This window comes from Martes martes (genome assembly GCF_963455335.1).
Source record: "Martes martes genome assembly, chromosome: 11".
NCBI classification, from domain to species: Eukaryota; Metazoa; Chordata; class Mammalia; order Carnivora; family Mustelidae; genus Martes; species Martes martes.
Genome location: NC_137899.1, coordinates 64,648,136 through 64,674,083, shown reverse-complemented (window position 1 = coordinate 64,674,083; position 25,948 = coordinate 64,648,136). Strand labels below are relative to the sequence as shown.

General features: G+C 41.9%; 1 protein-coding gene across 2 annotated transcripts; it reads left to right on the top strand.

Moving 5' to 3' along the window:
- Positions 1–8: 8 nt before the first annotated feature.
- Positions 9–25,636, top strand: RP9 (RP9 pre-mRNA splicing factor). Of its 2 annotated transcripts, XM_080818330.1 has the most exons (7): positions 9–291; positions 1,106–1,153; positions 17,084–17,114; positions 18,253–18,382; positions 21,541–21,632; positions 23,560–23,621; positions 24,334–25,636. In XM_080818330.1, exons 2-7 carry the CDS (start codon positions 1,113–1,115, stop codon positions 24,530–24,532), a joined length of 555 nt encoding a protein of 184 aa, XP_080674456.1. In that variant the 5' UTR covers positions 9–291; positions 1,106–1,112; the 3' UTR covers positions 24,533–25,636. The 2 variants fall into 2 exon arrangements, with proteins under 2 accessions (XP_080674456.1, XP_080674455.1); XM_080818329.1 differs by lacking the exons at positions 9–291; positions 1,106–1,153 and adding an exon at positions 4,666–4,929.
- The last annotated feature ends 312 nt before the right edge of the window (positions 25,637–25,948 follow it).

The window sequence follows — 25,948 nt, the reverse complement described above, 5'->3', positions numbered from 1 at the left end:
CGCGGGGTGGGGCTTCGCGTGGGGGCGAGGTTCGCTCAGGAGGGGCGGAGCGTCCGCGCTCTTCCGCGGGGTCGAGCTCCCCAACCTCCAGAAGCAGTTACTTTTGCGGCTCGGAGGCCAAAGAGGCCAAGGTATGGATCAGGCGGCGGTGGCCAGGCGGCAGGATCGAGAGCCAGTGTGCGAGCCCCGGTGCCTGGGTGGTGCTGGCCCAGGACACATTCACCTTGAAGAGGAAGACAGGGGCGGAAGACCAACATCGTGGAGGCGGTGGAGCATTTGAACAATTTCCAGGTGCTTATCTTTTCCTAGGAGAAACAGTGCTGCTCTGAGGTTATTTATACAGGCTCCTGATCCCTTGTGCAGCTCTCTCTTTAGCATAGAACTTTGAGTGGGTTATCTGGCATATAGGTATGTAAATATTCAATTTTACAATTAAACATAATAATAATGCCAATTTTTTTAAACTTTTTTTTTCATCTTTGTTTTCAAAAGCAAAGGGGTGCCCCTAGGATAAAAGTTTTGTTTTTTTTTTTAATAATAGAATAAAATACTGTATGAAAATAATTACGTGAAAATTACCTTGAGGGTGCCTGGGTGGCTCAGTTGGTTAAGCAGCTGACTGTATATAAGCTCAGGTCTTGATCTGAGTATAATGAATGAGTTCAAGTCCTATATTGGCCTCGATGCTGGACATGGAACCTACTAAAAAAAAGAGAGAGAGAAGGAAAAAGAAAAAACTATCTTGAACTACCAATTTATATTTCTTTTATTTTTTTAAGATTTTATTTATTTATTTGACAGACAGATCACAAGTAGGCAGAGAGGCAGGCAGAGAGAGAAGGGAGGAAGCAGGCTCCCCGTTGAGCAGAGAGCCCGATGCGGGGCTGGATCCCAGGACGCTGGGATCATGACCCGAGCCGAAGGCAGAGGCTTTAACCCACTGAGCCACCCAGGCGCCCCGAACTACCAATTTATATTTCAACCCACCAAGATATGTAACTACTTAATTAAAAACAACAACAACAACAACAAAAGCAACAACAACAAAAAATCACATTCCTTGTGGCAGGAGGAAGGGTTGATATCCAAATTCATTCTATTTCAGTGACAGCATGGGACAGTGTGAAGAATACTATTTGCTGGGAAACCTCAGGTAACTTATCATTTCTGGCATAAAAAGCTTATTTTCAACAGCTGGGTGCTATAATTCCTCCTAATGAGTGCAAGAGCTTAAAAAAAATAGCTGTAGTTTTTTTTCCATCTTTGTATGGCCATTTCTTTACAATGTGACTTTGTAGCTCTACCCTTAAATCTAAATTTAACTCGCTTTGGTCAATGAAACATTAGTAAATATAATGCAAGCAAAGCTTCAAAAAGTGCTTCTCCCTCACATGCTTCTCTTGAAGATACTGCAACCACTTCTGTGTGACTGACCTGTAGAAGATTGCTGAATGAGGAGAAACATGTCAGGTCATCTCCACTGCTCCTCTAGACACATGAGTAAGGTCATTTTAGACCAACCAAACCCAGCAGAGTTAACTAACTGCAGACATTCATCAAGTAACCCCAAAGCAGAACTGCCCACCCAACAGATGTTATTTTTTTTAAACTTCATGCATATTAGAGACATAAAGGACTATACCTGTTATCAAGGCGAATTATTTATTGAGCCAGACACACAATAAATATATGTGCCAGACACTATATGAAACATGTTGGATCGTTAAATATTCACAACACAGATCTCAATTATTTTTTGCTTTAACTCATAGGGCAAAATTAATTTGGAAAGATAATACCTAACTTATTTGCATGTGATGCCCCCTAATACTTCTACTATCTATTCTTTCCTTTTTTATTTCATAGTTTATGATATTGCTGCCAATTCCCTCAGTTGATTTCACAATCCTCTAATGACTCTTGACCCCAAATTTGAACAACATGAACATAGCATTTATCAGTCCAAATCAATATTTCTAGAACGAGTGAATGTCATAAAGGCATATTTGGCACATCAATAGCTGCAGAATATGTGTAGCATCACATAGTATGGGACCATGCGGTAGCTAAAGAATGTTTAAAATTCCAGTATGATAATGACTTCTTCCAACTTTGTTTTCTTCATTACCTTCCTACCACACTTACTATAAGATCCAGTATTTCACAAGGTCTACAGGATCCTGGACAGTCTTGTCCGGTCTGCCTCTCCAGCCTCATTTCATCACTCTTCTCCTTGCTCCCCAGGCTTCAGCCCTACACTTGCCTTCTCTCTCAATTTTTTCTGTACATGAAGCCCCTTTTCCACAGGCTACTCTGTCTCTTGGGATACTTTCCTTTGCTCCACCAGCTCCTACTCTGCTGATATTTCCCTTCCCCATGGACAGCTTCGTGGACCACCACTAGAATAGGTACCCCTATACATCTTCATAGAACTGATCATAACTGAAATTTTAATATATGGGTAATTGTCAGTTCAACATTTTTCTTATGTAAGCTCCACAAAGGCAGAGACAGGTTTCTCCTCCAGACTCAGAACACATTCGCACAACAGGTCTAATTCAGTGTTTGATGAATGAATAAATGAATGTTTTTGAAATTTTTATTAGCTCTTTCCTTCACCTTTATAACCTTACATATTCTAGCTCTCCCCAGAGTTTGGACGACTCCATAGTGCATACCAGAGATAAATCTGAGTGGCTCACACCAACCAAATGACTGGAATGCTTCCTTCCCTCCTGGGGTGGCTTTGCGGCTGACCAAGCTTGAGTCCCTGAGGCCTATGACCATTAGTGAGTGGGTTCTTGCTCAGGAGACTCCATGGGCCCTGATACTATCAGGACCCAGGAAAGCTCACCTCAAACATAGACGAGAAGTACTCAGATATGTGGAATTGCACCAGTAGCAGGGACTTGGCACACAAGCTGGGACCAAGAACTTCACCATTCACAGACTGAGTTATTGAGTATCTTCACTTCTCATGTGTGAGAACTGTAAGAGGTTCTAAAGTGTAAGAAGAAACCTTATGTTTCTAAATAATGAATTATACTACCATTATATTCCTTTAGTATCAGGACATCCAAGTTGATTTTAAACACTAACTTTGTGGGACACCTGGGTGGCTCAGTTATTAGGCAACCGACTTGATTTTGGCTCAGGTCATGATCCCAGGGTTTTGGGATGGAGTGCCGCATGAGCCGGGAGTCTGCTTCTGCTTCTCCCTCCCACTCTGGTCCTACAAACCCCCACGCCCGCCATGCTCTCTCTCTTGCTTTCAAATAAATAAAAGTCTTAAAGAAAAAAAAAAAAAAAAAAAAAACGGGGCACCTGGGTGGCTCAGTCAGGCAGCTGCCTTCTGCTCAGGTCATAATCCTGGGGTCCTGGGATCGAGCCCCGCATTGGGCTCCCCACTCAGTGGAGAGCCTGCTTCTCTCTCTCTCTCTCTGCCTGCAGCTCTGTCTACTTGTGATGTCCCTCTCTGTGTCAAGTAAATAAATAAATCCTTTTTAAAAAGTAACTTTGCAATCATTGTTTCTGACAGAGTTCTTTAGTCACAGACAACAGAATCCATTCTATCTGGTTAAACAAAAACTAGTTTTAACGGAATCAGGTAGTTCATCAAACCTCTAGGAGACCCAGAAAACCAGACTTAAACACCTCACAGCCAGGGTATTTACGGGGCACTAACTGGTTCAAGTAACTTGCATCATCTACTAGATGCTTTATGCACCAGTTCTTCCCTCCAGGGGGAGAACCTGATTCCCAAGCTCTAGGACATATCAGTGTAATACTGTGTTTCTGTTCGTAGCCCTTGTGCATTCATTAATTTGGATTTTCTCTAATAAATACGAAGGAACTCCTTATATACCTTAAGTATTAACCATATTGAACGCCACATTGAGGGGAATATTCCCTATCCTGTTACTTTTACTTCCTTTGTGGTTTCTTCCATTATGTTAAAGCTAAAATAGTGAGCGGAACTTCACATATCAGATGCATTTACAAAATACAACCTAGTTAAGCACTTTAACAATTCGCAGCCTGGCTCCATGACTAATACTGCTGCGTCCTTGGGCATGTTATTTAACTCTCTTGGCCTCCTTATCTATAAAAGAAGGGTAATACATACGGGTAATAACAGCACTTAGTAAGTTTTTAAAGATTAAATCAACTTTTCTTACTGGCTCAGCTCAATGACGAGCACATAAAAAGCGCTCAGTGTCTATAGCTTTCCGTGCAGCACCCAAACCTTGTCTAGATAGACTGCAGCCTGGCTCTGTCTTAACCAAGCTCTGGAAAATCAGAGAATTTCTCTGAGGTGTCTTGCTTTCTTCAAAGCTGGGTGAATCCCAGCACCAAGTAGCAGCAGCCAGTGTCTAGCCAGGGGGGCTGGAAAGCCTCCCTGCCAGGGTCCCCTGGTCCTCCCAGGGGAGGGGCGCGCGGGGGCGGGGCGGGGCTCCCCGACTGTTCCGAAGGCCTCCACCGCCCCTCTCGTGGCCGCCGCCAGGGGGCGCGCTCCAACCCCCATCAGCCTAGCGGCGGGGCCCGGGAGTTCCCAGCGCGGACTTGGGGCCACTACACGGGAGGCGGCGGGGAGGCCTGACGGGAGGCGGGGACCACGAGGCCTCGGCGGGGACAGCGGGCCCTACCCGGGCGGGCGGCGAGAGGGGGCGCTGCGGGGCCGGCCGGTCGCGGCGTGGAGGAAGTGCCGTCTTCGCCGCCTTGGCCGCCTCAGGCGCGCCGCGGGGCTACCTCAGCCGGGCGAGCCGGGCGGGCCACGATGTCGTCCCGGCCGGGGCGCGACGATGCGGGGGCCGGGGGCGTGCGGCGGCCGCGGGAGCCGGCCGAGCAGGAGCTGCAGCGGCGCCGGGAGCAGAAGCGGCGGCGGCACGACGCGCAGCAGCTGCAGCAACTCAAGCACCTGGAGTCCTTGTGAGTCCTTGTGAGTCCCCGCCGCCCCCGCTCCTGCCGAGAGGCGCTGGGTCGCCGTGAGCCGGCGCCGCAGGGGCGCGGGAGGCCGGGTCCCCGGGGACCCGTGCGGTGCTGGCCCCGGGACTTGCAGTCGCGCCTCCGCGGGGAGGGAAGGGCCGTTCCCCCGGCGCGCCGAGCGGCCTGGGCCGGCAGGGGAGCTCCGGCTTTATTCCCCGCCCGAGGTCGTGCGGCCGCGGCTCTGCATGGTGCTGAGGACCGTGCGGCACTTCGTGAGCGCTGGGTGGGGAATTGGGGACTGAACACGCGGCAGGTGTCGTGAGCGCTGCCGTCCTACCCTTTGAGGGTGGTCGGTTCACGGGGCCCGCCAGGCACGGGATAAACCCCCCCCCCCTTCTCTTCATCTGCGGCTGAGAAGGGAAGAGAACACGCCGTCCTCTACCGTTAGTGCGGTGGGGAGGGGAGGGCTGGAGAATGGGGTGACGGACCTGTCCCTAAAGATCCCAAAGATGGAAGAGTGGAGACTTGTTCTCTTTAGTCCTGAGGGCTTTTACCAGCAAGAAGGGTGGGGGCTACAAAGAGGCCAATTCCAGCTCAGCCAAAAGAATTAGGACCAGAGTCTCCAGGGGTTGCTGGTCGGCATGGCCTGACCGAAAGGGGCGCGCCGCGCCCCCAGCTCCAGCGGGATCAGGGAGAGAGCCTGGAAGCCACGGGAGGAGGGCGTGTTGTAAAGGAGACTGAGACCTCAGGTGGGAGGTGGGTTCATGATCTTCCAGTTCTTTTCTGTGATTCTGTCTTTCTGTAGTTAGCTGGCAGACTTGTGAGATTGCTGCTCACGGAGTTCTTCCATACATACTTCGATTCTATTTCAGGCACTTGCATTACCTAAGCTAAGATGATGATGTAAGGAAAAGTCCTCAAAGGACTCAGATTCTTTATAATTAACCTGGGAGCTTTGACACAAAATGCATTGCACTGTTGGAGGCTGGCCTGCTCTTTTCAGTGTGACCCTTGAGCTGAATTTCACCCCAGTAAGGCAATGGTTGCAGGATACAGGCGCTACATTGCTAGTGCCCACAGCCCTGGCCCCTTTGGGCCCTCTGTGGTCCTGCCCTATGCAATGCAGATGTTCAAATATCTTTCCCTAATACAAGCCTGAGCTTCACACAGCCCAGTCTGACCCTGGATATATTTAACAGTGGGACACCAGATAGTGGTTAACACTATACATTTATTTTGTAGCTCACAGAGCACTTATAGATGTCAGAGAGATTATAACCTCCTTTTGCAGATGAGGAAACGCAGGTTCAGCAGTTAAATAACTTGATCAAAGATACATTGACCTGTAAACAAGCAAAACTAAAGAGGGACCCAGGCGTCTGATTCCCAAACCAGTTGGATTTTTCCGCTACAGGGATTTAAACTTTCTGGGCTGCTGACATATTTGGTTTGGCTAATTCAGGGACTTGTTTGTTTGTTTGTTTGTTTAAATTTTTTTATTTTAATAAACATAATGTATTTTTATCCCCAGGGGTACAGGTCTGTGAATCGCCAGGTTTACATATTTCACAGCACTCATCATAGCACATACCCTCCCCAATGTCCATTTCCCCACCACCCTCTCCCGTCCCCCCTCCCCCCAGCAACCCTCAGTCTGTTTTTTGAGATTGAGTCTTTTATGGTTTGTCTCCCTCCCAATCCCATCTTTTCCCACTTGTTTGTTTTTAAATCAAAATTTTTATTGTTAGAGTAATACTTTAATTTAAACATCAAATAATACTAAGACACTAATTTCAAAAAGTAGTGGTTCACATCCCTGTTCTGTAGTCATCCATATACTCCCATCAACCCTCCCCCCAACCAAGTTTACAATAAGGAAACAGTTTTTTTCTTCTAGGACTTAACTACTTATTTCCAAATTATATGCTTAAGCTGCTTTTTTAGATTGAACAATAAACATTACCTGTAAACCTCATGTCACATACATGAGGTTTTAGTTTTCTTTCCCTACCATTCTTGCATCCATCCTTCTAATATAGCTCCCTTATAATTTTTGTTAACTCAGTGGTTGGTATTAACATTATTTTAACTTTAGAGCCAAAAGGAGTCCTGTGATTTGTTTTGCTTTCTAGCACAATTGTTGTTTTTCATCTAGTTAATAAGCGCCTCGATTTTTTTTTAAGATTTTATTTATTTATTTGACAGATCACAAGTAGGCAAAGAGGCAAACGGGGGGGGGGGGGAAGCAGGCTCCCTGCTGAGCAGAGAGCCCATGTGGGGCTTGATCCCAGGACCCCGGGACCATGACCTGAGCCAAAGGCAGAGCCTTAATCCACTGAGCCGCCCAGGCACCCTGCGCCTCGATTTTTTTCATTTGCCTGAACTTCCTATTACCTGCAGCTAATTTTATTTGAAAGGCTTTAAAAGCTAAGAGCAATTTTTCTACATCTTCCTGCATATCAGACAGCTATCAGTTTGTTCATTTTTAAAACCGAGAATCTTCCTTCTGTTCTCCAGTACACTTTGGTTACATTCTAGCCCTGGTGTAAAACTGCCTTCATCACTCTTCGGTCTTGGACCCCATTTCTGGACCCTGTGTCTTCCTCTTTCTCTCTTTACCTCATTTTGTTTGAGTATATTATGTTATTTACTATAAAAAGTTCATTGGGGCAGGGTGCTGGGTCTGCCTTTGGCTCGGGTCACAATCCCAGGGTCCTGGGATGGAGTCCCACATCTCCTTCTGCTTGCTGCTCCCCCTGCTTGTGCTCGTTCTCTCTCTCTCTCTCTCTCTCTCTCTCGCTCACAAATAAATGGGTAAAATCTTTTTTAAAAAATGCACTGGGGTAAATTTGTTGAGTCTTTACATATCTGAAAATGCCTTTATCCTACCCTCAAACTTGAAAGGTAGATGGGCTAGGTATAGAATTCTAGACTAGAAATTATTTTCCCTTGCTTTTAAAGGCGGTATGCCACCATTTCCTAGCTCCCAGTATTGCGGAGAAATCTGATGCCATTCTGATTCCTTTTCTTTTGTAAAGAACTTGTTCTAGCTCCCCTTTTGCAAGCTTTAAAGAATCCTTTATATCTAGTATTTTGCAGGGTTTTAAAGATTTATTTATTTATTTTAGAGAGAGAGCATGCATGGAGGGAGTGGAAGAGGAAGAGAATCTCCAGCAGACTCCACACTGAGTGGGGACCCCGATGCAGGGCTCGGTCTCACAACCCTGAGATCATGACCTGAGCTGAAATCAAGAGTCGGACACTTAATCAACTGAGCTACCCAGGTGTCCCTTGCAGTTTCATGATGTGAACTTTTTCTCACCAGATTTCAGATTTTTTTAAAATTTTCTCCATACTTCATGGGTATTTAATATTCATAAATGATCTGTGTTTTTTTTTTAAGATTTTATTTATTATTTATTTGACAGAGAGAGATCCCAGTAGACAGAGGCAGGCAGAGGCAGAGAGAGAGAGAGGGAAGCAGGCTCCCCGCCGAGCAGAGAGCCCGATGCAGGACTCGATCCCAGGACTCTGAGATCATGACCCGAGCTGAAGGCAGCGGCTTAACCCACTGAGCCACCCAGGTGCCCAATGATCTGTGTTTTAATTTCCTTTCCTCCATTTTGTTTTTTCTTACTTTTAGACTTCTGTGATCCTCTTTTCATTCTACTTTTTTTTTTTTTAAGATTTTATTTATGACAGAAAGATAGCAAGAGAGGAAACACAAGCACAGGGGGGCTGAAGAGGGAGAAGCAGGCTCCCCACTGACTGGGGAGTCCAATATGGGGCTGGATCCCAAGACGCCAGGATCATGACCTAAGATGAAGGCAGACGCCTAACGACTGAGCCACCCACATACCCCTTCATTCTACTTTCTATAAGATTTAGTTTCTAATCCTTCCACCATTGCACTTTTAAGTTTCGATTTTTAACTTTGAAGAGCTTCTTGTTCTGGGAATTCTTTTTCTCATAGCATCCTATTGTTTCCTCAATAACAAATCTATGATCTTTGAGGATACTCATTTTTTCTTTTTTCATTTACTTTCTTCTTTGTTGTCTGTTTCTTCTTTGCCTTTTTCTGTGATTTCTTTTACTGAGAGGTTTTTTCCTAATGTTCAGGGATCCTTGGATCTCCCCCCCATTAAGAGGGAGGCATTATAAAACTATTTTGAAGGTAGCAGTTGGGAGAGAGAGAGAATGCAAAAGTGCTGGTTTATTGACTGGTAAGTCTCACTGTAGGTGTATCAGACTGCAATGAAAAGGAAGACAAATAACTAAGTTAGCCAACCAGCCATGTAAAATGGGAAGCCCCAAAGTGGTTTTTTAAAAATTGAATTCAAATTCTTTTACCCCCTGGTTGCCCTCAGTAGGTCCCCTAATACTCCTCTGGTCAGCTTCTTACACTTGACCTTACCTTTTCTTACCCTTTGTCCATACCTGCCAGGACCCCACAGGCATCTGAGTCACCCACCCTGTGCTCTAACCATGCTCCAATCCTATTACTTAAGCGTCCCTTGTCTACTCAACATAACAGAATGGAGATTCTATATATATATATGTGTGGCAGTTTCATCTCTGCCTTCCACCCCATAGGAGTGAGCTATGGGAACAACTGAAATTGAGTATGCTTACATGAAGGACTTTTCTAAAAGAAATCTTATGCCAGCACTCAGGAATATAAGAGTATTTTTAAGCACTTGGCAAAATAAAGATTTCTTTCCCCTTTCCCAGTTGGGAAGATAAAGGTTTCTCCTCTCTTATCTAAATTTGGTCTTCATACTGCTCAGAGAAATTTAATACAATCTGAATAATATATTAGCAAGGCTTCACAGATGGTACAAAATAATGGACCTCCATGAACTTTTTTTTTTTTTTTTACTTATAAGGATTAACTACGAAGAGTGCACACCTCTCAACTGTGAAAGTGCAAAAGACAACTATATAATAAACACACTCCCATTCTCATCTGCTTGGTTTTTGTTTGTTTGTTTGTTTAAGTAATTTCTACACCCAGCATGGGGCTCAAACTCAAAACCCTGAGATCATGAGTTAATATGCTCTACCGACTGAGCCAGCCAGGCACCCCCAAGATCTGTTGTTTTTAATAGTTAAATATTATTTTAGACTTTGAGAGATATCTTTTTTGACATGTTACATAAACTAAAGAATTGTCAAGCCCTCAGAAAAAACATCAACCATGTTCCTTTAAATTTAGAGAAACAGTTGTAAAGTGGACTTTTTAGAGATGTCCATTGCTAATAATAACAGATTTCAAAATGTGTAGTTAGTTCTTATCACATTCCTTTTCCACTTAGGCAAAAACTTTTACATATTTTTTAGGAATGTGGATTTTAGTTTGACCATATGTTATTTGTACACCTCCTGTGGCCAAAGAAAGTATTGTTGGATTACTGGGTGTTTATGAAGATGTTACCTCCTTCCTTCCAAGGTCCCTTAAGTCCCAATCTATAAAGGATAGCATTAATGTTTCTAATGAATGGCTGCTGGGGGACTGTATCACCTTCCTAATATAGGCAAATTTCCATTATTCTTGCTAAAGGAGAGGCCTAAGCATATGGCATGCCACAGCTTTCCACCAGAAAATAGTGGAAGTATTTGCTCTGGAAATACTAATTAACTAATCTAAAAGTTAATTCTGTTTATACCCAAAACAACTTCAGGGACTAAGTCTTCTTCAAGGACTAAGTCCTCCTTTGTCCCTTTAGAAGAACTCTGGATTAACAATGGTGAGGATGAGAGTGGAGAAGCTTCCATCACAATCCTTATTTGGAAGCACCCAGAGATGAAGCCAAAGGGAAGTTTTCTTTGCTGTAATGATTCATGGCATTTCTCATCCTTAATCTGCTATAAGGGAAAAAACACTCCTGTTTTCCTTTTCTACACTCATACTACGCTCAGAGCACTACTCTGTGTGGGAGTTTTCCAACACCACCAAGAACTTTTCCTTTTCTCAGAGGACACCAAGTACACGTCTTACAGATTTAATTCCGACATTGTCTAGCTGAAGTCAGTGTCAGAACCTTCAGGTCAAGGGCTCAATCTCATAAGACTGCCCTCTGCACACGCTTTAGGTGCTAGTCACAAGTCCATGTTGCTTCTAACAACCTCTGTACAGCAGAGGTTCTATATAGCAGAGGTTCCCCTAGCACCCTCCTCTAGTTTGGTTAATTTGCTAGAGCAGGTCATAGAACTCAGGAAAACATTTTTATTTACTTGGTTACTGATATATTATAAAAGGTTATAGCTCAGGAGCAGCCAGATGAAGCAGATACAGAGGGTAAGGTGTGTGGGAAGGAGCAGGGAGTTTCCATGTCCTCTTCCGATATGCCACACCTCCAACTGTTGAAACTTGAAATCTCTGAAATCCATTTTTGGGTTTTTGGTTTTTGTTGTTCTTGTTTTGTCTTTTTTTTTTTTTTAAGATTTTATTTATTTGACAGACAGAGATCACAAGTAGGCAGAGGCAGGCAGAGAGAGAGGAAGGGAAGCAGGCTCCCCGCTGAGCGGAGAGCCCGATGCAGGCTCCATCCCAGCACCCTGGGACCATGACCTGAGCCGAAGGCAGAGGCTTTAACACACTGAGCCACTCAGGCACCCTTTGTTTTGTCTTTTTAAGATTTTATTTATTTGAGACAGAGACAGCAAGAGAGAGCATGAGCAGGAGGAGGAGAGGCAGGCTCCCTGCTCAGTGAGGAGACTTACCTGTGGCTCAATCCCAGGACTCTGGGATCATGACTTGAACTGAAGGCAGACGCTTAACTAACCAAGCCACCCAGGCACCCCTGGGTTGTTGTTTTTTTTTTTTTTATTATAGAGGCTTCATTACATTAGCATTATTGATTAATCAGTGGCCATTGGTGATTTATTCAATCTCCCTGGAGTAAAGCTGAAAGTTCCAACCCTCTTATCACAAAATTGGTTCCCCTGGCAAGCAGGCCTCATCTTTAGGAGGTTTGCAAAAGTGATCTCATTGATATAAACAGTTTGGTTGAAAGGGGTTTGTTATGAATAAAAACTTTTCACCTTTATAGCTCTGGACCTATTTCAGGAACTAGGAACGAAACTGAATATTATAAGAAAAGATGCTCCTATGGCCTTTATACAGGAAATTACAAGGTTTTTAGGAACTGTGTGCCAGAACAGTGAAGACCAAATATATATTTCTTATTATAAGTTGCAATATCACACCCACTAAAGTTGTTTTCTTTCACATCTGAAGAGAAGGGCCAAAGAAAAACATTTCACTTTTCCCTTGGTCTGTTTTCCCTTGGTCTGTAACCTCTAATTGTTAATCTGTTCTGAAGGGTCTTTAAAGCTGGTGCATAAAAAGAGGGTCAGGATAAAGAAAACATTAAATCATTAAGTGTTTCTATAATTTGCAGCCATTCTGAAATATTAAAATGAGTCCTTCCCTGGAGGTTTACAAGGTTAAGGCACAGATCTGAACTGAAATGCTTATGTATTACTCCTTATAGAAGAGGTATAAATATCTTGAAGAGTTTGAAATACTCTTCGAGTACACAGACACCCAGCCTCAGAATTTGCTTTCTGTCTCTCTGGCTTCTGGGTCTCTCTCAGTTCAGTCCCTGGCCAGAAATAAGGAGGGCCTAGCCAGTCTGGTGTCTGGGTGCCACTGAGCATAGATAGGGGAAGTCTTCTGCTATAACAAAGTGATTCCTGGTCTGCAAACCAGATGATGGAGGCTTGTCTTTGCTAAAATCTGTGATTAAAAACCCTGTAGCGAGGGGCGCCTGAGTGGCTCAGCGGGTTAAGCCTCTGCCTTTGGCTTAGGTCATGATCTTAGGGTCCTGGGATTGAGCCCCATATCGGGCTGTCTGCTAGCAGGGAGCTTGCTTCACCCTCTTTCTCTCTGCCTACCTTTCTGCTTATTTGTGATCTCTGTCAAATAAATAAATAAAATCTTAAAAAACAAAAACAAAAACCCTGTAGCTCTGTTTTACATTAACTTGGTGAATGTCAGGGCCCAGCTCAGATAGATGTTGATTCCTAGCTTGACATTTCCCCTCAAAGCTTCCTTAGAATTATCTGCAGCTGCAAGGATTCCCAGCATCAACAACCAAACGTGTGCATTTAATATCTGCACACACTCAACCCACCCCTGCCTCAGACAGGGCATGAGGTCATTGTCCTTGTTATTACCTCCCTGTAGCCTCATAGTATTTTGCTTTGGGTTGGGGAGGGTATTGTCAAAACAGTTGAAAGTATGGTATATAAATTTTATTGCAATAAATAAAAAGGATAAATGAGCAATGTTGGGCGGGGAATTTTTAGGGAAAACTAGATTTACAACGGTATTTGTGCCCAAACCAAACTGTATTCAAGTTCTGAATTTAAAGTGTTCCTGGAGTCTTCTGCTTTCTAGTGGCAAACATAGTGCTAGAATAATTACTGTATCCAGCTAATCATGTACTAACAGTCATGGACAAGTGAGCACAGGGGCTTACTGGGCTATGTGCCCTTACACAATTTATTTAACCCATGAACAGTTACTAATATAAGAAATGCACTACTGACTTAGAACAGGGGTTGCAGCTCAGTGAAAAAACTCCAAATGTCACAAGATCTGAGTGATTGTCCCAATTCGGCCTCTTAATAGGTGTAGCTTCCAATTGTTGGAATCAATGAGGAAAAATGTTGGAACTGATGTTGGAGAAAAAAGACGTCAAGAGTCCCTGACCTGCCCTTCCTTATTCCAAGATTTTAACATGATAGTTTAATACCTGTAATAAGGCATATTTCATGAGCCTCACAAGAGAATGGGGATAGACTTAGCTGAATTCTAATGTCCCACATACATAGGGGGAAAGGCAGTGATCCCTATAGCCAGATATGAAAGAGGAGTCTCCTGAGTCCCATGGCCTAGAAAGGCAGTAAGCTTAGCTGGGGATGGTGTCTGTGGGAAGTCCACTGCCCGTTCTCTGCCCACCTCCACTTAGGAGCAGCTGGCAAATCCTTGTAAAGCTGCAGATCTATAAAAAGATGTGAAGACTTGCTTGGGATGGCCAGGCTCCTCTGCGGGACCACATCTAGGCCTTTGTTATGCTAGTGCTCTGGTCCTGAGCTGCCTCATAAAGCTGCAGAGAGCAATGACTTGCTTTTAACAGAAGGAGCAGAAGCCAGCATTGTGAAGTTCTTTTCCAGAGATGAAAGAGACGTTTGCTGTGACATATTCACCAATGAGGAAATTGAGGCTCTGAAAGATTAAAGAACTTGTCCAAAGTACACAACAGTGAGAATGAATCAGAATTCAAACCAAATAAATTTTTACCTGTGCTAACAAAAATTCAACCTAGTAGATTTGAAGATCTAATTGGCTTTATTAATTGATATATGAATCCAGCAGCATCCCATCTAGCAAACAGAGAAATGCTCTAAAGAGTCATAGAAAATGAAGATTTCTGTAAGGAGGATGGTAATTGAACTTATTAGCAAAAGAAAAGAAAGGATTGTTCCAGGCAAGCTCACTTTCCCTTCGGTGGAAGAGCAGGGAGTCTTATCATGCAGATCACCTCTTCTTTTTGGGGGGGGATCAAGGGGACCCATGTAACAGATTAGTTTATTGGTACTGATAAGAAAATTCCTGCTGCGGGTTAAGACTACAATTATTGGCGGGGGGGGGGGGGGGGGGGGGGGGGGGGTTGAAACTCTAATCAGAGTATATATTAAGGCCCAGTTTGGTGACATGGCCTAAGTGGCTCCATTTGGGGCCTATGGTTTTCTTTTTAACACCCCCAGAGCCCATTCATTTCTAACTGAAAAATGTTACAGCTGGAATGTAGGGTTCTCCACTCTAAAAAACCAAAGCAAAACAGTTGCACAGTTATAAAGAGAGTCAAATAACAAAAATAATGTGATGTAATAATGAGTTTGATGTCCTTTATTCAAGGGAAATAAATCCATGGATTGGGGAGTACACTGCCTCACTCTTCCCAGGGATTTTGGACAACAGCAAGTTTTCTATACCCTTAGTTCTCTCTTCTGATACTTAAACACTATGCCTGGCATAATTGTTGATTGGTTACATCTGCAATGAGTAAGTTTTCAAGGTGAACCTTCAGTATTTCCCGAGAATTAAGTTTAGTTTCCCCTATTGTACCTGTTCTTTTTTTTTTTTAAGGAGGAAAATATCAAGCTGGATAGAGCTAGAGTAGAGACTTAATTCTTGAAAAAATTACAGAAATAACATTGAAACTAAAACAAAAATGCAGTCTGTATAACTCTAGAGCAGAAATGAGCTAGCTAATAGCATATTTTTGGCCCTTCTATCCTTCTTAATTTCAAATTACCTTTGGTTCTTCTTTCAGAGGGAAATTACTCCGCGTTTATACCAACATGGGTATAAGGAAATTGCCATCAATTTCATTTTTCTTTTGTAAAGAAAAAACTTGAGGTGCTGTATTTGCATATAAATAAGTATAAGTAAAAAATAAACATCCCTCCCTTAGGTATCCTTCCAGAGGGTATTCTATTCATAATGAGGCATGTCTATGTTTACATGTATGTACATGTATTGTCCTTCTCCCCATACACACAAATGGAAGCACACCAAATACACTGTTCTTTACCCTACTGCTTTTTTTAATTAAACTATTTTGGATATTGCTCTACATTCCTTTTAGGATAATCAGTATCTATTTGTTTTGGGTTTTTAAGATTTTATTTATTTATTTGACAGAGAGAGAGGGTGCACCACAAGTAGGCAGAGCAGCAGGCGGAGGGAGAAGGAGAAGCAGGTTCTCTGCTGAGCAGGGAGCCTAATGTGGGGCTCTATCCCAGGACCCTGGGATCATGACCCAAGCAGAAGGCAGCCACTTAACCAACTGAACCACCCAGGCAACCCCAATCAATATCTATTTGGGTATTAAATAAATGATTTACCATTTTAGCATTTATTAATTTTTTCTAAAAGTGACACATTTTTACTATACAAAACTCAGAAAATTAATCATCTCTGAAGTCACCACCTGTGTGCACCAATTTTGGGACTCCCACATTTCCAAGCTTTTGGAGTCAAAACACAGTTTTAAACCAGCCGCATTGCCCAGATACCCTCTCCCAGTAAAATGTTCTTTATAGAGGCACTGAAAAGACCTAAGATGTTCAGTTGTCCTGCTTGATTTTTCAGTTTATTCTTTTTTGTAGAAGGAGGAGGGTGTGTTTGATACCCAATAGTGTGACAGTACTTAAAAATGAACATGATTACACCTAAAAGTAATAATGTTATATGTAAATTATAGCCCAATTTAAAAAATATTTTTTTAAATGTACATGAGTATTTGGTGCTGATTTTCCAGATTTGAAATCCAGAATCCTTAGGGACAGTTCCAGCAGAGTTTTGGGAAGTGAAAATGTATTGGGAGCATAGGCATAATGTATGTTCCCTTAGGAATCTTGAGGGGGGACTGAGAGCTCAAAAGAAAAGTACATTCCCACACATCATACATCTGCTTACTCTAGCAGCATACTTACTAAATGCTGCCTGTCATCCAGGTACCGTGCAGGGGTCCAAGGCTATCAGAGTGGAGGAGCAGTTGACTCACTCTGCAGGCAGGATGGGTGGGCAGGATTTGAACCAGGAGCTGCAGGGAAATGAGAGAGGAAGCCTCTAGGACAGATCAACCCCAACCCCATTTCCTTGCCCTGCAATAGGCCCTTCCCTCCAGCTTTGCTCCTGCCCCCACTAGTCCCCATGCTGCCCCCAATCACGTTAGAAAAGATTTTTCAACTTTCCCCCCACCATGCGCCTCTTCAGTGTTGAGTAAGTGGATGTTATGCTGTGACAGTTTGGAACCATGATTAGCTCCCAGGTCTTCTTTGACATTTCCCCTGCAATCTCTTGCTTTCTCTTCTTCAACAATAAAGTCACTGTGCTCAGACACCTAGTTATTACCTCAGTGAATTTCAGCTTTGGATCTCTGCAGGATGTGGTGTAGCATCAGTTTATATGGGATCTCTGACTGCTGGGCATATTTTATTAACTGCTTTCGATTTAATGTACTTTTAAGGTTTTACTAAAAATATCCTTTTTATTTTGGCCTGCAGTTGCTTTTTGCTCACTAAAATGTGTTACATTCCTGTTAACATGATTGATGATGTTTTTTCTTTTCATTTCTAGTTATGAAAAACCTCCTCCTGGGCTTATCAAGGTCAGTGTGAAGTTTGTGCCTTTGGTCATCCTCTTAGACATATTTGACTCAGTGCTCAGACTCAGTAACTTGTTATAAAAACCTGTTGCATGTGATTTTGAACATCCTTTTATGGAACCCTGCTTCTTCCTGCAGATGCCAGTCGGTTCATACACTTTGGGCTTTCTGTGTCCAGCCTGTGCCTTTGTAGAAATGTAATCAGCCATGTGTCTGTTCCCTGAGAAATGGTGGCAGGCCCACATGTTCCGCAGCGATCAGTCCCTTTCTCCCTCCCTCTGTCTCGCTGTGGCTGCATCTTCTCGCAGCTGTGCTCCTTCTCTGACTTGCTGCTGGTTTCCTGAGTATCATTAGCTCAGAGAACAGTAGTCTCTGAGGAAACTGGAAGGTCTCCTGGTCCAGGCCCTGGTGCAGGACACCCCCCTACCCACCTCCACCCGTGGCAGCACCTGGCCCTAGAGTCCAGTCTCTCTGCGGGAGGAAGACCTAGAGGGCTCAGTGGAGGCCAGAACAGCTTTCTGCTTGCTCACATTCAGTGAAAAGAAAAGATTGTTACAAAACCTTCTTCCATTATAAATTTAATATTCATGGGAACTGAAAACAATCAGATGGTTTTAAAAAAAAGCACCTTAATTGTGTAACCAAGTTATTTGGTGGTAAAACACACTTCATAAATACAGCAGGTATGAGATTGTAAAAGTAACAGTGGTTTCCAAAGGATAATAATTGTTTTTAGTTTAACATGTTATTTTTATTATTTCAGGAAATGTTGTTTAACTCTATACTTTGCTTCGTTCCACAAGGCTTTTAAGGTAGCAGACAAGTTTGTGATCTGAATCTAATTTTTGTGATCTAGAATCAGGATTTGGAGCTCACAAATCATTCCTAAGTGAACAATACTAGTAATATCTCTCTTAGAGTAGCTATATCATTTTCATGATATAGTTCTTCTGGTACATTTATTTCTGTTTTTTCTGTCAGGTATAATTCGTCTTTCTTTCTAGTACTTGAGAGGGTGACTTAGGATGACATGGGCATGTCCAGCCCATGAGAAAACCAGGCAGTGCTGTGTTCTGAAGCAGGTAGGAGAGAATTCCTGGGCTTTTTTGCCATGTTTTGTACACACTGTTTCCTTTTTTAGGAAGATGAGACTAAGCCGGAAGACTGTATACCAGATGTACCAGGCAACGAACATGCCAGGGAATTTCTGGCTCATGCACCAACGAAAGGACTTTGGATGCCACTGGGGAAAGAAGTCAAAGTTATGCAGTGTGAGCACGGGAGAGTTGCAAGTAACACTCCTCCATACACGCAAGTTATACACCACGATTTACAAAGCGTGTTTACTTTTTTTGTTGTTTAATTTGTTGTCACCACAGCCCTGTTAAGTCAAGGCATAATCTCTGTTTTATAGTTAAGGAAGCCGATCTGCATATGTGTTAGTAGTCTGAGGTAAGAGGTAGAGGAGAGCTTTAACTCCAGGGCTTCTGACTCCAAGGGCAGTGGTCACCCACAGGACCATAGCTGCCTTTGGAGTTCACTCTTTGGCAATACTCCAGTAACAAAAAGGATATCCCGTTGTAGAAATGCCATGAAGGACAAGGGATGTATTGGAAGGCAGGTCCCTTTGGGTCTTGCATCATCATTCACCACCACAGCCCCAAATCAGTGGTGTTAAGGTTTCAACCATGTAACCTGAGAGGAGCTGTGAGCCCAGAGGATGGGTCCAGAACAGGTGTGTTGTTCATGCACACCCCTACCCCACCAGGGCCGCAACACCTTCATCCACCTTATGTGGTATTTAGTATTTGAAAAAGAATACTTCTGCCTTTTAAAGACATTTGTACAAAGATTTTTCTTGCACATAATTAAAATAGCAGTTCCTAGTCCCTTTCCCCCATTCGCATCACCCTAAGGGTAACCATGTAAACCTCTCTAAAGAATATTATTTTTATGGAGCGCCTGGGTGGCCCAGTGGCCTAAGCCTCTGCCTTCGGCTCGGGTCATGATCTCAGGGTCCTGGGATTGAGCCCCGCATTGGCCTCTCTGCTCAGTGGGGTGCCTGCTTCCCCCCACCCCCTGCCTGCCTCTCTGCCTACTTATGCTCTCTGTCTGCCAAATAAATAAATAAAATATCTTTTTTAAAAAAGAATATTATTTTGGGGATACTTGGATCGCTCAGTCAGTTACGCATCTGCCTTTGGCACAAGTCATGATCCCGGGGTTCTGGGATCGAGTCCCACATCAAGCTCCCTGCTCAGCCAGGGGCCTGCTTCTCCCTCTTTCTGCCTAATGCTCCCCCCGCTTGTTCTCTCTCTCTCTCTCTCTCTCTCTCTGACAAATAAATAAATAAGATCTTAAAAAAGAAGAAGAAGATTATTTTGGGGACACCTGGCTGGCTCAGTCAGAGGAGCATGCAACTCTTGATCTCGGGGTCATGGTTCAAGCCCTACATGGGGTGTTGAGATTACTTAAATAAAACTTAAGAAAAATATTTTGAAGTTTATCTCCATGTATCTAAGACAGGGTTGTATCCTGCCTCTCGATTTTTCAGGTTTCTTCATTACCTGTTGACTTCTTACTCTAGATTTTCAGCTCTTCTTTTTTTTTAAAGATTTTATTTATTTGACAAAGAGAGATCCCAAGTAGGCAGAGTGGCAGGCAGAGAAAGACAGGAAAGCAGGCTCCCTGCTGAGCAGAGATGTGGGGCACAATCCCAGGACCCTGAGATCATGACCTGAGCAGAAGGCAGAGGTTTAACCCACTGAGCCACCCAGGTGCCTCAGATTTTCAGCTCTTTTTTATGTGCCTCCATGCCACCTCATACATACTCTTTCTATCTCCCATTTTCCTAATACCTTATTATCATAATTTAGTTAAATAAATCTTTTGTGTATATTTAATTATGATTATATCAGAATTGAATCATATCCTAAACCACTATGTACTTTATATACTAAACCACTGTGTACTTTATATACTAAACCATATGTACTTTCATACGTCCTGCATGTTTTCTTTGCCCTGCAATTGATAGTTGTCTTTTTGTTGTTCTTGTTTTTGCTTTTTTCTGTGTACTGATTTCTAATTCAACTCCTTTGATGCTTGAGGTATTCTGTTGGGTTTTTTCCTCCTGAAGAGATTTGTTCCCCGTGCTATCACCCAGGGACCTTCTGCCACCATTCACTCTTCAGTTTCCCTTAACATCCCTCTTGTGTTTGATCTCCTATTTGCTGTATCTTGGGTCTTTTTTGTTACATTCTCTTGCTGTGGTAGAGCACGTTCTCCATTAGCTGAGAAATGGGTTTATGGAAGATAAAATTTTCAAGACTCTATTTTTCTGGAAATATCTCTATTTTGTATTTTTAGTTTGCTATTTAGTTAGAATTCTGTTAAAAACAAACTTCCTTCAGAATTTTGAAGGCATTGCTCCATTGCCTTCTCATTTGTAGAATTGCTATTGACAAGTCCAAAGTAATTAAGATTCTGGATGCTTTGATGTAACCTGCTTTGTTGTTGTTGTCTTTGGTGTTTTATTCTTCCTCCCTAGAAGCTTATGAGATCATCTTATTCCCAGTGTTCTGAAATTTCACCAATTGTTTCATCGATTATTTCCTCCCCTTTGTGTTTGCAGTTCTATTATTCAGATGAAGGACTTCTTAGATCGATTTTCTAATTTCTGATCTTTTCTCTCCTATTTTGTTTTCTGCTCTCTAGACTATTTCATCAAGATAGCTTCCAATCCTTCAATTAAGTTTTTTATTTCAATTCCAAAAGCTCTTTTTTCTTCTATGATTTTTTAATTCTTTAATAGTTGCAAAATGTTCTCTAAGGATGTTAATTTTTTCTTCTCCTTCATGTTTTTATTTTTTCCAAATTATTGTTTTCTATTTGTTTTTTCACCTTTTTCATTTAGGAAGATACTTTCAGGTGACTTAAACAACAGAAGCATATTGTCTCAGAGTTCTGAAGGCTATCAATCAAAACTCAGGGTGTGAGCAGGGTTGGCTCCTTCTGAGAACTGTGAGGGAAGAATCTGTCCCAGGCCTCTCCAAAGATCCTATCTCACAATGAGGTCACATTCTGAGGTACAAGGGATTAGGACATTCAGCATAATGGGGACAGGATAGAGGGGCAACACAGTTCAAGCCATAACACACTATTTTTAAAAAAAAAATCACACTTTGATTTTTGCACAGGATTGCTTAGTAACTACTTGGCTTATTTCTAAAACCCAAGAATAAAAGATGCTTGAGGAAACAATTGATTTATGTTTTCTGGTGTCTTACATGGTTCATCCACTAATTGCATTTGCTTTGGAAATTGAAATCTAATGAAGAATATCTTTAATATGATCTGCTGATACTTTATCTTGATTAAGTAAAACTACATCATCTTACAGAAATATATCCCTTTTCTTTGTTTTTAGGTTGGCGTTGTAAACGGTATGGTCACCGAACAGGCGACAAAGAATGCCCTTTCTTTATCAAAGGCAACCAAAAGTTAGAACAGTTCAGAGTAGTAAGTAAAACCCAGAGTTTCAATTTACATTTGCCAGAGGTGGTGAATATCTGTGACTAAAGCATTAATCAGGTTAACATGAAACACATTCCCCAGAGCCTTTTGCCCAAAGTATCTGGTATTAACTCTGTTAAACTGAATTTGTGTGACAGATTAGCTCATTAGCAAAAAATTAATTTTTATTAAGGTGTTATTTCCTTATGCCTTGGGAACACTGATATCTTTTTCTGAAAGGCATTGTTATATATTCAGTGACTTTTTACTTATATTTAAAAAATCTTGTTTCATTACTAAAATCAGCGTTCTAGTCCCGTCTTTGTGTAAAGATTAAATATCTGTTATAAACTAGATATGTATGTATAAATGATATATCCTTTTTGCATGACAGTAAAACAGATGTCATTTCCCCAATTTATTTTCACAGTCACCTCCCATAGTTGTTAACTCACCATTCAGTCACTGTTTCAGTCAGCTTAACTATGCTGTTACCAGAGAGATTGGCATTATCACCATATATCAAACCAGGGTCCATAAATATTTGCCAGGGTTTTGAGACATTTTAAAAATTGTACTTTCATTTAAAAAATTTGGAGAAAATATTCTGGAGAAATCAATGCTACTTGGAATGGCAATTTTACAGTATCCAGTTTACAGGTAAATCAGTGCTAACTCTCAAAAAAAGGAACAAATTGATATATTTTTAATTCAGAAACCTAAATTCTAAGAATAGATCCAAAGACTCTAGCAAAAATCAATATATATAAATTTTTAAGAATATATAAGGAATTATTCAGAATTATATCTGTGAAAACTAGACTAAAGAGAATAGGAAACAACTTCAATGGCTAGCATACCAACATAAGTACTGTAACATAGACATCATATAGCTTTTAATAATTATGTTTTGGAAGAATGTGTAGTATCATGGGAAAATGTTCATGAAAACAAAAATGAAAAAAAAACAGAATTACATATATAATGTGATTATAATTTTTTGTAGATTACGATAAGTAGAAGAAGCACACTAAGATGTTAGCAGTAGATATCTCTAGCTGGTAAGAATATAGATATTTTTAACTTTTTTATCCTTGATATGAAAAATTTTTACTAAACATTTTTAAAGATAATTCACTTACCATAAAATTCAGTCTATGTGTAGTCATATTCTAAGTACTTTTAAATGATACAAATATTTTGAGAATACATTTGCTTTACTTTAACAAAATTGACATGTTACAGTAAGGATTTTCACACTTGATTTTTTTTTTTAAAGATTTTATTTATTTATTTGAAAGAGATCACAAGTAGGCAGAGAGAGAAGAGAAGGCAGGCTCCCTGCCAAGCAGAGAGCCTGATGTGGGGCTCGATCTCAGAACCCTGGGATCATGACCTGAGCCGAAGGCAGAGGCTTTAACCAACTGAGCCACCCAGGCGCCCCCACACTTGATTTTTTTAAGTCCAATATCGCCTGTCTCCAGAGCAAATATGCATTACATAGCTTCATGAGGATACCTCCACATCTTTTCTGGGCATGTACATATGTTTTCATGCACCTAAACATGAGTTATTCTTACATATCATTTTCCAGCTTGTTTTTATTTAATAACTCTTGATCATCTGTCCACATAGAACAAAGAGAATTACCTCAATACTTCTAACCTTGAGTAATATGTAATAATGATTCTGCCATGTTTGATATCCTTAAAAAGTCTATTTGAAATGTATTTGTATAATTGGAAAATCTTTTTTTTGTAACTTCCATGAGTTTGAAGTGATGGTGACCCTTAGCAAGGATTAGAACATGTTAAATATAAAATTACACTAAACAGGAAAAAAAAATCTGGTTTCAGTGAAATATGGATTTAATTTTTATTTAACTGATAGTCCATGGAAGCTAACGCAACCTTAACTTTTTCCCATACTCAAGGCACATGAAGATCCCATGTATGACATCATACGAGAGAATAAAAGACATGAAAAGGATGTAAGGTGAGATGGTCCTGGTGCTAACAATACCCCCTTAAAGTCTGAAATTATATAAAGTTGGAAACAACCGTTCCAGTATTAGATGAGTGGTTTGGTAACTATGGTACTTAAACTGTGAACTATTTGGAAGGCAGGAGTCATCACAGGAAAGGCCAGTGGGTAGGGAACCTGCAGGCCAGCCTCATTCCACTTGGGTTAGCTTAAAGCAGTGGGCTTGGTCCTGCCTGCTCACATCCTGATGGATAATAACTTAGTTTATCTTTAACGATATGAGCTATTGTTAAAAATTATCCTTAGACATGAATTAAGATAGGGTAAAGAAAGGGGAGGGTTTGTTTTTCTCAAACTGGTTACACGGAGTTCTAATTTTAAGGTAGTTTACTTAGTATGAACTCGAGCAGTTATGGGTGGTTGGGGGGGTGATGAAGGAAAGGAAACATCTGTTCAAAGTTATGTAGTAAGAACTGGAAAAACACGCAGCAATATTTAGGACAGTGAAAAGAATACAGAATGGCTTGTGTACTGGATACAGTCCTGTCAAGGAGGCACTGGTGTGGACAAGAATGGGGAAAACATGCAGAAACGAAAATTGGTACAGTCTTCAGTAAGGTGGTTATTCATGATGTTTTTTACCCTCACTGCTCCTCTTAATACCATTTTTATCTACCTTTTTTTCAAGTTAAATATGGTTCTTTGGTTAATCTTCTATGTGTAGGATACAGCAGTTGAAACAGTTACTGGAGGATTCTACCTCCGATGAGGATGGGAGCAGCTCCAGTTCCTCAGCAAGTAAAGAGAAACACAAGAAAAAGAAGAAGAAAGAAAAGCATAAGAAAAGGAAGAAGGAAAAGAAGAAGAAGAAGAAACGAAAGCATAAGTCTTCCAAGTCAAATGAGAGTTCAGACTCGGACTGAACAACAACTTGACTTGTTCAACATTCTCTTCTCCCAAAACAGACACTGCAGCCAAAGACCAGAGGCGTGCAGGCCGGGAGGACTAGGAGAGAGCCACCTAGAGAGCAGGGTATTTGGTGTCCCGCATGTGAATTCTCACCTGCCTTCCAGCAGAGATGTGACCCCAAGAGGGTGAGTTGTACTGTCCCGGGCGCTAGCTCTGGACAGCCGCTGATGTCAGGCAGGAGAGCTTTGTCCAGTGTCGTCCTCCCGCTGAACCCTGCAGTTTGTGATTCCTTCAAGCTGCCTCTGCCAGGGTGGCCGGACCAAGGAATGAGTCTCTGAGGATGCTCCAGGTGCTGCTGCAGCCTTCCCTCCCCGGGGCGCTACTTAGTTCCCAGAGACTTCAGGTTTGATTTTCCTCTGTTGTCCAGGATAATAAAAGCTTGTTATTTATTTTTTAAATGTATTTATTTTTTATTTCTGAATAATACATTCATGTGCTCCAAATTTAAAAGGTACACAATGTTTAATCATGAAAATTCTTCCTTCTTCCTTTCTCTCCTGGCTACCCATCTCCCTTCCCCAGTGGCTACCAGTTTCACCAGTTCTTATTTGGTCTTCCAGAAATATTTTATATATCACAATAAATACAGGGTTTTTTTTAACATATATGCCATAAACACTCCTATGAACATAGGGGGCTTTTTTAACAGCATAAAGCAAATTATTTTAAGTACATTTACCATTGCTGCACCAAAAGGTATGTGTTTATAATCACCTGAGATGGTTTATTACTTGACGAGGAGGGGTTCCTATAAAAGCAATGAAAAAATCTTGTGTGGCTACACTGTATTTCACTTGCTTGGATGTTACTGCCTGAGTCCCAAGATTTTTCCCAGAGTCACTAACTCAGGAAATTTTTAAGAATATAGAGGAATTAGGGGCACCTGGGTGGCTCAGTGGGTTAAGCCTCTACCTTCGGCTCAGGTCATGATCTTGGAGTCCTGGGATTGAGCCCCACGTCAGGCTCTCTTTTCAGTGGGGTGCTTGCTTCCCCCTCTCTCTGCCTGCCTCTCTGCCTACTTGTACTCTCTGTCAAATAAATTTTAAAAATATATTTTTAAAAAAAGAATATAGAGGAATTATTATATGGGGTCAGCTACCTACATCCCAAAACACATCCCTCACTTCCTTCATCTTCCTGCTGGTTAAACACAGCCCACCTGTGCTCCTCTATCTTTGTGCCACAGCCCATCAGTGTGGTGCCTGCAGCTAAGGGAGAGTAATTCTTGATCTTGACTGAACCATATAGAGATAGATCATCCTCACAGGTGAACAGCAGGAGCTGTTCCTGTTTTCAGGGTCCCAGAGACTCTTCTCCCATTCCTGTCCTCTTTGCCTGGGGATTGAATTCTCCCCTCTTTAAAGAACAGC

Bases quoted from the DNA above. Each gene is read 5' to 3' on its own strand.
- RP9 (XM_080818329.1), top strand. From the start codon at position 4,778: ATGTCGTCCCGGCCGGGGCGCGACGATGCGGGGGCCGGGGGCGTGCGG. The intron at 21,633-23,559 runs GTAAGTAAAACC...CCCATACTCAAG, and splicing joins AGTTAGAACAGTTCAGAGTA to GCACATGAAGATCCCATGTA. The intron at 23,622-24,333 runs GTGAGATGGTCC...TTCTATGTGTAG, and splicing joins AGACATGAAAAGGATGTAAG to GATACAGCAGTTGAAACAGT.